General features: G+C 41.0%; 1 protein-coding gene and 1 non-coding gene across 6 annotated transcripts in view; one reads left to right on the top strand and one right to left on the bottom strand.

Moving 5' to 3' along the window:
* Nucleotides 1-14787, top strand: part of Swt1 (SWT1 RNA endoribonuclease homolog) — an 81190-nt gene that overhangs the window by 64406 nt on the left and 1997 nt on the right. For 3 of the 5 annotated variants that reach the window (XM_045141742.1, XM_045141739.1, XM_045141740.1), the window contains 3 exons: nt 191-257; nt 3221-3285; nt 8502-9715. In XM_045141742.1, coding sequence (XP_044997677.1) covers nt 191-257; nt 3221-3285; nt 8502-8631 — 262 coding nt within the window. In that variant the 3' untranslated portion in view covers nt 8632-9715. Of the gene's footprint in view, nt 1-190; nt 258-3220; nt 3286-8501; nt 9716-14787 lie in introns of those variants that run through there. The other 2 variants (XR_006635094.1, XR_006635095.1) reach the window with 2 other exon arrangements.
* On the bottom strand, nt 4735-4836 carry LOC123458355. Its single transcript, XR_006635623.1, has one exon. It is a non-coding gene; the product is annotated as a U6 spliceosomal RNA (small nuclear RNA).

The following is a 14787-nucleotide window of genomic DNA, read 5'->3' as shown; positions in this document are numbered from 1 at the left end:
ATATTTTAATAAATTAATCTTTGTTGAATTAAATTCACAGTTTTATAAACTTTAATTGATTCACACACATAGGTGATAAACTTTTGAATAAGGTTATTAGGAAATGAATATATTTTGTCAAGAAAATCCAAAGTTTTTTTTTTTTTTCTTGATCATTTATTTCCACTCCTGTCATTTATTTGTTGTTTAGGATTTTGGCTCCCAACAGTACTTATCAAGATGTTGAGACTCTCTATAACTTCCTAATCAAGTATGAGGTATGAGAAATCGTTACATAATGTTCATATATTTGCATTTTACTTGCATATAAATAAATACAACATGAATTAGCCTAAATAACTATAGTAGGATTGATACTGTCTTTAAATCCTTTCTAGTTGTTTTGGTGACAGCATCTCACTGTGTTGCACAGGCTGGTTTGTGATACAGCCTAGGCTGCTTGAGAAATGGTAATCCTCCTGCTTCGCCTCCTAGGTGCTAAGATTACAGGCTTGTGCTTCTGTGCCCAGCCTAAATTTAATTCATGAATGCTATAGAAGTCTTCCAGTGACATTCTTTTTTTTTTTTTAATTTATTTATTTATTTATTTGAGAGCGACAGACACAGAGAGAAAGACAGATAGAGGGAGAGAGAGAATGGGCACGCCAGGGCTTCCAGCCTCTGCAAACGAACTCCAGACGCGTGCGCCCCCTTGTGCATCTGGCTAAGGTGGGACCTGGGGAACCGAGCCTCGAACCGGGGTCCTTAGGCTTCACAGGCAAGCGCTTAACCGCTAAGCCATCTCTCCAGCCCTCCAGTGACATTCTTTTATTCCTCTCCCTTTTTACTTAAGGTAGGGTCTTGCTCTAGCCCTGGTTGACTTGGAATTCACTATGTAGACACAGGCTGATCTTCCTACTTCTGCTTCCCAAGTGCTGGGATTAAAGGCATGTGCCACTACACCCAGCTTGTTCTCAATTTTTAATTTTTTTTTTTTATTTTAGAGAGTATGGGTACAGCAGGGACTTTTGCCTCTGCAAACAATGATGCAGCTGGCTTTACGTGTGTGCTGAAGAATTGAACCCAAGTCATCTGGTTTTTCAAACAAGCACCTTTAACCGCTGAGCCATCTCCCAACCCCTGTTCTCAATTTTATTTTTCTGGTTTTTTTTTTTTTTTTGTTGTTGTTGTTTTTTGAGGTAGGGTCTCATTCTAGCCCAGGCTGACTTGGAATTCACTGTGTAGTTTCAGGCTGGCCTTGAATTTGCAGTGATCCTCCTAGCTCTGCCTCCAAAGTGCTGGGATAAAAGGCATGTGCCACAACACCCAGCTGTTCTCAAATTTTTTAAGAGTTAAAATAATCACATCTGCTGGATAGATGGCTTAGTGATTAAGGCGCTTGCTGTGAAGCCTAAGAACCCAGGTTCAATTCCCTAGTACCCTCGTAAGCCAGATGTACGAGGTGGCGCATGTATCTGGAGTTTGTTTGCAGTGGCTAAAGGTCCTGGCATGCCGGTTTTATTTGCCCCCACAAATAAATAAATATTTTTAAAATAATCACATCATATCTTAATATTTGGCTTTCATTATAATGAGTACAACTTTAAATGACACCCAGTCTACTTTATAGATACAGCTGTAGTGTTTACTAACAAAGACACTATTCAGCTATTTGTTCCTTGGAAATTAAAATTGTGCATTTAGAGCTGGGAGTGATGGTATACATCTGTAATCCCAGCACTTTGGGGACAAGGCAGCCATTCTTTGAAACATTGGAATGTTGACTATAATGATACAAGATTTCAGGCTAGACCTGTCATGAATTTGTATTCCATTTTTAATTTTTAAACTTTTATTTGTTTACTTTTTTGATTTTTCAAGGTAAAGTCTCACTCTAGTGCAGGCTGACCTGGAATTCACTATGTAGTCTCAGAGTAGCCTTGAACTGACAGCAGTCCTCCTACCTCTGCCTCCCGAGTGCTGGGATTAAAGGCGTGCGCCACCATGCCTGGCTTAAAAAATGAACTTTTTCATCCAAATGTGTGTGTATGAATACAACTTTGGAGGCTCTTGCTTATAAATAGAACATAGTCTACATTAGTAATAAACTTCAGTAAATAAAAGACTCCTTAAGTGTGTGTTTCACATGTGTGCCATAGGTAGTACTTGAATAGTAGACTTTTATATTTATGATATATAAGTTATGTCTCTGAGTTATAATGTTCTGAAAAATACAGTTCTTTAGAAAATGTCCATGAGCTAGAAGCATAGCTCAGGGGTAGATCATTTGCTTAGCATACATGAAGCTCTGGGTCTGATTCTTAGTACAATGGGGGAAGGAGATGTTTATAAGTCACTTTTTTCTAAATCAGACCTTTCCATATAATTTATAATGTCCATTTGATCTCCAAAATTATATTTCTTTTGTTAAGATTCCTACTACAAGCCAGGCATAGTGACTTATGTTTGTAATCCTGGCACTCTGGACTGAGATAAATTGATTGATGTGAGTTCAGGATTAGTCTGGGATAGTTAGTTCCAGGTCAGGTTGATCAAAAAAGTAAAAATAAAGAAGATTCCTACTACATCCAGATCTCATTTCTACTAGTTGTAGAAACAGATTAAGTTATATTAGGACTAAGGATTTTATATATAGTTCAGTGTTAACATTTATGGTCAGTGAATTTATTACTGTTTAATCCTTTTTAAAAGCTTTAACTAAAAATTTAATTTGCTATTCTAATTATACTCCCATCAGTTATTGATTTAATATAGCTTGATTGTTTTGTTTTATTTTAGAGAGAGAGTGCAAGAGAGAATTGGTGCATCAGGGCCTCAGTCTCTGCAGTCAAACTCCAGACACTTGTGCCATCTATTATGCTTGCCTTACCTTTGTGCGTCTGGCTTACATGGGATCTGGAGAGTCAAACATGGGTCCTTAGGCTTTGCAGGCAAGCGCCTTAACTGCTAAGCCATCTCTCCAGCCCTGTTTTGTTTTTAAGACTGTCTTATGTAGCCCAATCTGGCCTTGAACTTACTTTGTATCCAAGGATTATTTTGAACATCTCATCTTTCTCTTTCTGTCTCCCAAATATAGGGATTATAGGCATGTTCTTTTCCGCCCAGTTTTGTGCAGTGCTAGAGATCATACTTACAGTTTTGTGTATGTCAGCCAACTCAGCTACATCCTCAGCCCTGATTTAATATGTTTTCTTAGTAATTATATTTTGATTCTTTTCAGGTAAATAAAAATGTCAAATTTACTGCCCAGGAACTTTATGACTGTGTTTCTCACACAGACTATCGGTAAGTGTCTCTGTATGTAAAGATAGATAATCATAACTAGCTTTTACCATAGTTAGCATCACTGTGGGATAGTGAAGGTTCTTTTTTTTTTTTTTTTGAGAGCAACAGACAGAGAGAGAAAGAGGCAGATAGAGAGAATGGGCACACCAGGGCCTTCAGCCACTGCAAACGAACTCCAGATGCATGTGACCCCTTGTACATCTGGCTAACGTGGGTCCTGGGGAATCTAACCGAGGTCTTTTGGCTTTGCAGGCAGGCATCTTAAGCACTAAGCCATCTCTCCAGCCCCTTTAACTTTTTTTTAGCATGAAAAGTTTCATAGATAGAAGCAGCCTGTGTGTATGTATCAGGCATAAAATTTTCAAAGTTTTTGCCTCAACACTCATGTATGTAGGTAGGTAGGTATAAGGTATCTTTTTTGTTTATTCATTCATTTTTTTATATATATTTTATTTACTTATTTGACAGAGAAAGAGGGGGCAGAGAGAGAGAGAATGTGGGTGCACCAGGGCCTCCTGCCAGTGCAAACGAATTCTCGACATATGTGCCCCCTTGTGCATTTGGCTAATATGGGTCCTGCAGAATTGAACCTGGGTCCTTCGGCTTTGCAGACCACTGCCTTGACCGCAAGTCATCCCTCCAGCCATTCATGCATTTTTGAGACAAAGGCTTGCAGTTGAACTTGTAAGATCCTACAACCCTCCCCTATCAGTCTCCGAAGTAGCTCAGATTCTTCCACTATGTACTACCATCCCAGTTAGACTCCTTTATATGTATTATTATTTATTTTACATTTTATTGATTTATTTGCAAGGGAAGAGAGAGAGCAATAAAAGAGAATGGGTGCACCAGGGCTTCCTAACAGTGCAAATGAACTTCAAATATGTGTGATTTTGTGCATTCAGCTTTATTTGGATACTGGGAATCAAACCCTGGATGGAAGGCTTTGCAATCAAGTTTCTTTAACTGCTAAGCCATCCCCCCAACTCTGTTACTATATTTAAAATTTTATTGAAGGTGGGGCTGGAGAGATGGCTTAGCAGTTAAGTTGTTTGCCTTTTTTTAACTTTTTCTTTTCTTTTTTTTTTTTGAGATGGGTTCTCATCATAGCCTGTTTTTTTTTTAATTTTGTTTATTTTTATCTATTTATTTGAGAGAGACAGAGAGAGAAAGAGGCAGAGAGAGAGAGAGAGTGAATAGGTGTACCAGGGCCTCCAGCCACTGCAAATGAATTCCAGATCTATGTGCCATCTTGTACATCTGGCTTACATGGGTACTGGGGAATATAGCCTCAAACTGGGGTCCTTAAGCTTCACAGGCAAGTGCTTAACTACTAAACCATCTCTCCAGCCTTTTTTTTTTGTCTTTTTATTGGTAATGTTTATATATGTACATAATGTATTTGATTATAATCCCCTCCCATCACTCTTTCTTGTTTACCTTGTCTCTAACAGTATGGACCACTTCATGAATTTGCATGTCATCCTTGTGTACAGACCGCACTAATCTCTCTATCATTCCAATTTTAGTTTATGTGTTACTGAAGAGCGCACAGGTAGTTTTTAAGCCCCAAAGGAAGATCTCATGTAATTAGGAAATATCCAAATATAAAACAAGCTGCCTCGCATAGTTGTAAGGTGATGCCAAGGGCAGATGGATCACCGGAGTTGTGGCAGCATAGTAGCAGAGGTGTGTTTGCATCCTGCAGATAAGTAAGTCATGGGGGAGGAAGTCAAGGATTCTACCACCATATACGCCCTATTAAAAAAAAGGGGGGGGGTTGGAGAGATGGCTTAGCGGTTAAGCGCTTGCCTGTGAAGCCTAAGGACCCTGGTTCGAGGCTCGGTTCCCCAGGTCCCACGTTAGCCAGATGCACAAGGGGGCGCACGCGTCTGGAGTTCGTTTGCAGAGGCTGGAAGCCCTGGCGTGCCCATTCTCTCTCTTCCCTTCTATCTGTCTTTCTCTCTGTGTCTGTCGCTCTCAAATAAATAAATAAAAAATAAAAAAAAACAGCCAATAGTTTCTCCCATCAGCACTGACAGCTTGCTGCAGGAAATCTGATCTGTGGGTGATAACCCACTGACAGAGTACTGACTCACGGGAAAAAAAATGTGAGAGAAGAGACAGCTCACTTCTTACTGCTGGGGTAGGGAGGGAAAGAAGACACGGAAATAGATTGACAGACTACTTACTGCAAGGTGGTTTTTCAAGTGTTTAATAGAATAAGTAATCAAGGACAGGCATATGAACCTGCCCTTTTTTGTTTCATTTTTAAGTTTATACAGAAATATATTCACCTCTGTCATTGTGAATCTTTGAAGGGTTTTCAAGTCGGGTGTCTCTCTAGCCCTGGCTGACCTGGAATTCACTATTTAGTCCCAGACTGGCCTCAAATTTACAGTGATCCTCCTGCCTCTGTCTCCAGAGTGCTGGGATTAGAGTGTACCACCACTCCTGGCCTGAGTATTTTTTGTTTTGTTTTGTTTCAAAGTAGGGTCCCACTCTAGCCCAGGGTGACTGGAATTCACTGTAGTTCCAGGCTGGCCTTGAACTCACAATGACATCACTTTAGGTTAAAACATAAAAAGTTGTTATATGGAGGTTGCCACTAAAAACTTTTTAAAGGCGGTTGTGGTAGTTGAATCCCAACACTCCAGAGGCTGTGGTAGGAGGATCACTGTAAGTTCGAGGCCACCCTGAAACTACATAGTGAATTCCAGCTCAGACTGGGCTAGAGTAAGACCCTCCTTTGGGGGAGGGAAATTTTATAGTGAAAATAGTTGGGTGTGGTGGTGCACCCCTTTAATCCCAGCATTCTGGAGGCAGAGGTAGGATTGCAGTGAGTTTAAGGCCAGCCTGAGACTACATATTGCAGGAAGCCTGGGCTAGAGTGAGACCCTTCCTTGAAAAACAAACAGAACAAAAAAAGAAAACTCATGTTATAGGCATAGAATTTGTTGGGGCTTACTTTTGTTTCCCCACCTTTGGTTTAGAGATATCAATTAATTTGTTAACTGCTAAGCAACTGATTCGAGTAGTCCTTTTTAAGAGTGGCAGCTCTGGGGGATAAAAGTAGGTGAGATGGTTAACCAAAAAAAGCCAAGTGGAAACCTACTCTGTAAGCTAATTAAAAATATAATGTAAGGGCTGGAGAAATTGCCCAGTGGTTAAGGCACTTGCCCGTGAAGCCAAAGGACCGGGATTTGATTCCCCAGTACCCATGTAATCTGGAGTTCGTTTGCAGTAGCTAGAGGCCCTGGTGTGCCCATTCTTTCTCTAACTGCCTCTCTAAATAAATAAATAAGTTTAAAAAATATAATTTAAGCCAGGCATGGTGACACATGCCTATAATCCCAGCACTTGGGAAGTAGAAGTAGGAGGATCACTGAGTTCAAGGCTAACCTGGGACTACAGTGATTTCCAGGTGAGCCTGGGCTACAGTGAGACCCTATGTTGAAAAAATAGAACATCTAGCAACAAAAAAGAAATTTTTACATACATAAATATAATCATTTATGATTTATACACATAATTTAAAACAAACTAAAAAATGGGTGGCAGCTTTATCACCCTCTTGTCCTTTCTCTTTTTTGGGGGTGGGGAAGAAGAGCAGGTTTTGAGATAGGCTCTCACTCTAGCCAGGCTGACCTGGAATTCACTTTGTAGTGTCAGGGTGGCCTCAAATTCATGCAAATTCTCCTATTTCTGCCTTCCAAGTGCTGGGATTAAAGGCGTGCGCCACCACGTCGGGCTCTTGTCTTTTTGCAAGTGTCTGTTTCTTCAGAAGATGTGCCCTCTGAGCTCTCTGTTCTTTAACTTCAACTGAAGACCAGGTGAAGCTGTTTGTTGTAAAGTGTTGCTTACCACTTGGTTACATCTCCATATAAGCCTGCTAGGAGAAGGCCTTCAGAGAGAAAGAAGTAGGTTGTTCAACCCAGTCTACCATAGACAAGGGCTTCTGTTTATTTGTTGGCAGAGGTCTGCCATGGGATCCCTTACTTCTGAATTCCAGAAATGACACCAGCTCTTGTCAGTGTTGGCTAACTAAGAACCTGTGCTACTTTTAGTGCTTATCCATCCATGTTTGCCCATGTCAGTAAACCATAACTGTTGCTATTTTCTCTCAAGTATTAAAGAATATATTTCAAGCCAGTCACAATGGAGCAGTCCCTGCACTTGGGAGGCAGAGGTAGGAGGATCGCTGTGAGAGAGAGAGAGAGATCCTACTCTATCTCGAAAAGCCAAAAAAAATTCCAAGCCTCACTATAATCACATATTAAGAAACTGTAATATAGCCAGGAGAAATGGAATATATATGTTGAAGAATTCCACACCTCCCTATTCAGTAACACCACAGCCAAGAAGTAGTAGTCTGAGTGTCTGTCAGCTGATGAATAGATAAATTTTCCACATGTGCCCTATCAAATACTATTTAGCCTTCATAAAGAAAGAGATCCTGTCATTTCAGACAGGAAATGGAGACTCTTATGTCCAGTGATCTAAGATGAGAAAAGAAGTACCATATGATCTCACTTATATATGGGTTCTAAAGAAATTTAACTCAGAAATTGACAGTACAGGTGGGCGTGGTGGCACATGCCTTTAATCCCAGTACTCAGATGGCAGAGGTAGGAGGATCATCATGAACTCAAGGCCACCCTGAGACTACATAGTAAATTCCAGGTCAGCCTGAGCTAGAGAGAGACCCTACCTCGAAGAAGAAAAAAAAGATACATTGTATTTTGAAATGCTAAGAATAGGTATTAGTTTTTTGACAAAGGGTCTTAAATTAAAGCCTGGATTGGTCTGAATTTTACAGTAATCCTGTTTCAGATTAACAGGCACAAAGCACCATGTCTGCCTCTATAAGTAGACTTTTAAGTATTTGCCACAAAAAAGTAAGTGTGTGAAATAATGCATATTAATTAGATCCATTGAGCCAGACTTGCAATATTTACACATTTAAGAAACATAGCCAGATGTGGTGGCACACTCTTTCAATCCCAGCACTTGGGAGGCAGAGGTAGGAGTATCACTGTGAGTTCGAGGTCACTCTGAGACTACATAGCCAATTCCAGGAGCTAAAGACCCTAACTCAAAAAAACAAAAAGTTTAAAAAAAATCATGTATGTGTCATAAATAATGCAACTATTTTTCAATTAAAAAAGAGAATATCTGACTAGCTGTTGTGCATTGTTTTAACATTTTTTCCTTAGGGAAAAGCTAACTATTGGATGCCACCAGCTGATCGAGATGGAGCATACCATGCAGCAGTGCAATGCTTCTGTCTATATGGAGGCCAAAAACAGAGGGTGGCGTGACGACACATTCAACAGTAGGACCTAAGTTCTTAAGTGCAGTTGCATCTGTCTTCAAGAATAACGTAACTTTCAACCTGGTCACCTCTTTTGAGCCAAACCCAGGAGAATTATAATGTCTCATACCTGCAAAGGTGTGTTTTTAATAGTCTCATTTCATCTATAGGATTCACTATAGGATCTGTGAGGTCAGCTCTTCTGGAGTTAGAAATAGCTCCATACTTCTGGTACTGTGGCCTGTCCCTAAGGTAGGGAGCCATCTCCGTGTTCTGTGTCAGGAGCCACTGCCACATAAGCATGACCCAGGGCACAGCATTAGCACTTTAAGACATGACCATGCTCACCACATTCCACGAATGAACTCTTCCTGACTGAACCATTATTCATATAAACCTGGTGGAAGGCTGGGGAGAGGGTTCAGTAGTTGTGGCTTGCTTGCAGACTTTCCAACCCAAGTTTGATCCTAAATGGCCATGTAAAGCCAGATGCCAAGTGGTGTACAAGGCTATCATCCTAGTGCACAGCAATGGGGGGCAGAGCCAGGGGACTCTAGAAACTCAAAAGCAGCAGTAGCAAAAACATCATGAGAAACTCTGTCTCAAGAGGTGGAAGGAGCCAGGCCTAGTGGCTCACGCCTTTAATCCCAGCACTTGGGAGGCGGAGGGAGGAGTATCGCTGTGAGTTTGAGGCCAGCCTGAGCGTACATAGTGAATTCCAGGTCAGCCTAGGCATACCTCAAAAAAACAAAGCTGAAAGGAGGAGAAACACCAAAGCTGTTCTCTGATACAGCATGCACACAACTACATCATATACATATACAAAAAAATAAATCTGGTGGAAGTATAGCCACCTCCCTCAGGGAAATGAAAATAGAATTTTGACTTTGCTCCTGCATCCTACATAGCTTCTGTCCTTTGGGTTTGTCACTTTGAGTGCATTTCTAGTGGGGAAGAGACCCTCTGCTGATTTGTCCCTTAAATGTGAAGCAGCATAAATTTGGGAGATTATGTAGCAGTGGCTACCTAAACCTCAAGGGTTTGGCTTCTTAGGCCTACAGGAAGTTGGAAATCCTTATTTACTGAAGTGTATTATGCTTTTGTTAAGAGATTAAATCAGATTTGTATTGTTAATTTATTTTTTAAAAGCAATAAATAACTTATTTTAGTAAGATTTTGTGTTTGTTTTACTTCCCAATATTCTGAAATTGAGTATAAAAAGTATAAAAATTGAGTATAAAAAGTGCAGTATTAAAAGTGTGTCTCAGGCTGGAGAGATGGCTCAGCAGTTAAAGGCACTTGCTTGCAAAGCCTGATGGCCTGAGTTCAATTCACCAGTATCCATTTAAAACCAGATACACAAAGTGGCCCATTCATCTGGAGTTCATTTGCAGTGGCAAGAGGCCTGGCATACCCTATTGCCTGTTTCTCATTCCCTCTTTCTCTCTGCTTGCAAATAAATAAAAATGTTGTTTTAAAAAGTGAGTCTCTGGGAAACTGGGCATGGTGGTGCACTTGGGAGGCAGAGGTAGGAGGATCGCCGTGAGTTCAAGACCACTCTGAGACTACATAGTGAATTCCAGGTCAGTCTGAGCTAGAGTGAGACCCTACCTCGAAAAAAAAAAAAAAAAGTGTGCCACCACTCAGCTTTTTTCTTAATTTTTAACAGTCTCAATCTATACCCTTGGTGCTGTGTAGACCAGGCTGGCCTGAAAATTGTTGCAGTCTTCCTGCCTCTGTCACATTTGTGCCACTGTGCCTGGCTTGTTACCCTGTCAGTCTCTAGTTGTCCTGCCCCCCTCACCCCCGGAGGTAGGGTTTCACTCTAACCCAGGTTGACTTGGAATTCAATATGCAGTCTTAGGGTGTCCTCGAACTCATGGCCATCCTCCTACCTCTGCCTCCCAAGTGCTGGGATTAAAAGTGTGCACCACCACGCCCGGCTCATTGTTTTATATTTATTCTCCATCTTGGGGATTGAAGGTTCCTTTATCGCCCACCCTCCATTTTTTATCTGGCTCTGCACTATGGGTTAGAGAAGTCACTTGTTTATGGATGATAATCCCTACCTTATAGAACATATATTACTTTTATGAAAAAATGATGAGAAGATTCCAGCAACTTTAGTCTCCATTCAATAGTTGTAGCTAGTGTGTTTTAGGTAGAAGCCACTAAAAGAATGCTGTGAACCATAGACATAAGTGGATTTTCTAACATGGCATACCCTTGGCCTAGTTCTAGATGCTGGTGACTAAATTCATGAGAGGTATCCAAAGTCAGGGTGGTGACACAGACCTGTAATCCCAGCACTTGGGAGGTAGTGACTGGAAGATCAAGTTTGAGGCCAGCCTAGAGTACAATAGAGAGATCCTAAGAGGCATCCATGAGATTATTCTGGCAGTATCCCACACTTTTGGTATTTGGTTCTATGTAGTAACCTTTCCAACTTAATTTTACAAAAAGAAAAATAAGCTATATTCCTCCCAGAAGGGCAACTGGGTTTTTGCATCTCCAACTGTATAATTAGAGGCTAGGAAAACTATGTGTGGCAGATTTCTCTGAATTGAAGAGAGGAGGTCGTGGAGATTCAGGAAGTCAAATCTAGGCCACCTAACACAGTAACTCCCCAAGGTTATGTTAGCTAGAAATTAAAACATCCCATGGGGGTGGGTGCAGAAAGGAAATCCGACTCAAAGTCAGTAAGTCTGGGAGAGTTGCAAGACCCCACATCATGGAAGAAGCAAGTGGTGCAGGGTGCTCCAAGGAGGCGGCTCCGTGCTGAGGCGGGCTTGCTGGTGCGCAGCAGCCGAGTCAAAGCAGCCATGGGAGGTCTTCAATCAAGGACAGACGAGACTTGTGCTGCAGCTCTGCTTGAGTCCTGACAGCAACTCCTCACCCTGCTCTGTAAGGAACCCCAGTAAACGCATTGGTTCAAACTGGCTTTAGTGTAATCATCCTTTGGTCTGTCACCTGTCTAGGGGAGATGTGTATTTCTTCCTTTGAGAACTCCCTATTCATCTCTACCCCATTTTGAGGGGTTTTTTTGTTGTTATTTTTAGGTTTTAGTTTTTGAGTTCTTTTAGGTTTTAGGTATTAAGCCTCTGTCAATGGTGTAACTGGCAAAAACTGTTTCCCATTCTGTGGGTAATCTATTGGCTCACAGAAGGCACTCAAATCTCAGCTACTAATTTGGTTCAGTGTTGCTAAGTGCAAACCAATTTCTTAAGTGCTGTGATTACAGGCTTTTGCCACCATGCTTGAACATTTTTATCCTGATTTCTGAGCTTTATCAAACACAGGCAGCATGTAGCCACCAGCTCAAAGATTCAAACATCTCTTAAAAAAAAAAAAATCCCAGCGGAAATCCTTTTTCCACCTATGGGCTTACACCTGGTCTCTTTTTTCAATTTTTTTTTTTTAACAACTTCCATGACTGTAAACAAATGGTCTGTTTCTTATTCCTGGCTCTCCTTTCCAGTAAGTGGAGCCTTAAGTCTGGCTTACCTCGCGTGCGATCCACCCCTAACTATCAGTGATTCATTCTGCTGTTCCAGTGGCATTCTACTTCGGTGACACCGGTTCATTCATCCACCAGTGGGAAGACTACTCTAGCTATGTTGTTCACTATGAGCAGCTGCTCTAACTGCATGCAGATTTGTGTGAGCAAGCTTCACTTGAAAATACATGTGAGATTGCTGTCACAAATGTTAAATTCTGAAACATTGCAAAGTGCCTATACAATTTTTGCAGACCCCTAGTAACGAGTTCCAATTGCTAGGCACCCTATCTGCAATTTGGTATCATCTTTAGATTTTAGTCTTACTGATTTACATCCCTATTGGCCACCCACTCACCCTTGGTTAAGTGAAATGTTAAAAAATTTTTGCATTTTTAAGCTTTTGATAATTTCCATTCTTGTGTATACTTGCTATTAGTTTTGTCCCCTCTCCCTCCTCCAAATCCTTTCTTCTCCCTAATTAGTCCCTCTATTTTTGATATAATTTTTGCCCTACTCCACCATCCATGACAGAAAGTTTGTGGGTCCAATATCATGTATTATCCAAGTAATAGTCACTGTTAGATCATTAATGCAACAGCTACTTCATGTCAAAAAGACATCATTCCAAAGTAGTTCTCCCAATTACCTAGCTCTACTTTATCCATTTTAAGTTGAATTGTTGGGGCTGGAATTGGATCTTATGTAGCTCAATAGAAGACTGGTATATGGAAAGGTCCTGGGTTCTATTCTATGGTCAGCATACTAGATTAAAAGAAAAAAAAAAACTGGACTGAGTTCTGGATACAACTCCATTGAGACTTTTTCAAGCCTGGAGTTGTATGGCATTTTTCCTCTGGGCAGAAGCTATCTTGAGTAAAGAATGCTTTTGTCCCAGCACTTGGGAGGCAGAGGTAGGTTTGCTGTGAGTTCGAGGCCAGCCTGGAACTAAAGACTAAATTCTAGTTTAACCTGAGATACAGTGAGACCCTACCTTGCAAAAACAAAGGACTGGAAGGATGACTTAGCAGTTAAGGCATTTGCCTGCAAAGCCAAATGACCCAGGTTCAATTCCCCAGGACCTGTGTTAGCCAGTTGTTTGCAGTGGCTGAAGGCCGTGTGGGGGCCTATTCTTCCTCTCTGTCAAATAAATATAAAATATTTAAAAAGATAAAATAAAAGGAATTTCTTAGGCATGGTGGCGCGTTCCTTTAACCCCAGCATTCCGGAGGCAGAGGTAGGAGGATCACCGTGAGTTCAAGGCCACCATGAGACTACACAGTGCATTCCAGGTCAGCCTGGGCTAGAATGAGAGATGCTACCTTGAAAAGCCAAAAAAAAAAAAAAAAAAAAAAAAAAAAGCTTTGGCCTGGTAACTATAACAACTTTGGAGAACAATACTGTGATCCAAGGCTAAGGTTATGAAGCTATTGACAAGGGAGGGTCACAAGTCCCTCACCTGGAATTCCAGCAATTGTTCCTGCCTGTTCTCCACCAGCTGCAGGTGGATCTTGGGGAAAAGCCAGATCACTCAAGACTTCGTGATAATGAAGCTGCCCTCATCTTGCTCTCTGCAAGTAACCCCAACAAACTGGTTTGTGTTAAGTCATACTTCAGTCTCTTATCACCGATAGATATCTTGAAAGGCTTCGAATCACTTGACTTGAGAAAAACTGAACACTTGTTTTATATTGAGAAAACTGAGAGTAACCTTAGAATGGATAGCTGCTAGTAACTGACTGGATATCTAATTCACTCCTCCTCCATTGCTCCAAGTACTCTGCGTGTGCTTCTTCTAGGCTAGTTAACTGTAGTACTGTCAGCTCACTCAGAGCAGACAGGAAGCCTATTCAGACAATGCCCCTTAAGGCTCTCTGTTTTCCCAAGATACCAATCATACATACCCTGTATTATTTTTGCTTCTAACCCTTGCTCAGCTCATCAGTAAAATACAATCTAAGAGTCCAGGGCTAGGAGCACAGCCCAATGGTAGAATCCTTACCCAGGCCCAAGGTCAGCCCTGGGAAAGGAAGCCCGTTAGCTTATTAGTCATCATGCATACCTGTTACTCAGTGTAAGACTCTCTAGAAGCTTCTGGCTGGATCAAGAATTCCGTGTTTCATGGGTATCCTTTCTAACCCATTGACACTGAACTTTTGGCTTGGCTATATTAAGTTAATTAAGCAATAATTATAGCTTAAATCACACCAACCTACGATTATTTACACAGAATTCTAGAACATTTTGAACAATGTTAAGCTAGGCAAAAAAATCAGAACACTACATACATTAAAGGCAAGCTTGGGCTACAGAGGGAATTCCAGGTCAGCTTGAATGAGACCCAGCCTTAGGGACAGTGAAAAGGGGCAGGTATTTTAGCCCTGTGTATTTTGCAATTATTACAATGCCATTCTAGAATCCATACTGGTAAGACAAAACCCAATTTTTAAAAATTAAGTTGAGACTATGCAATTTCCATCCCTGAAGAAAGTTCTTTGATACAGGTAAGCACTGAGTACCATTTTCCCCCCTATATATGGACACTCGTGAGAGCTGCTTTAAAGGCATACTTTTAGACACTTAAACCCTCTTATTACCAGGGGTAACTAACACAGGAGAACTTTCACACGAATACTCTCCACTTCTTTCATTTGCATAAAGCATGCAACTTATGCAATGAAAAGTGATTTCA

This window comes from Jaculus jaculus, chromosome 1, assembly GCF_020740685.1.
Source record: "Jaculus jaculus isolate mJacJac1 chromosome 1, mJacJac1.mat.Y.cur, whole genome shotgun sequence".
NCBI classification, from domain to species: domain Eukaryota; kingdom Metazoa; phylum Chordata; class Mammalia; order Rodentia; family Dipodidae; genus Jaculus; species Jaculus jaculus.
This window is presented reverse-complemented; position numbering and strand designations above follow the sequence as displayed.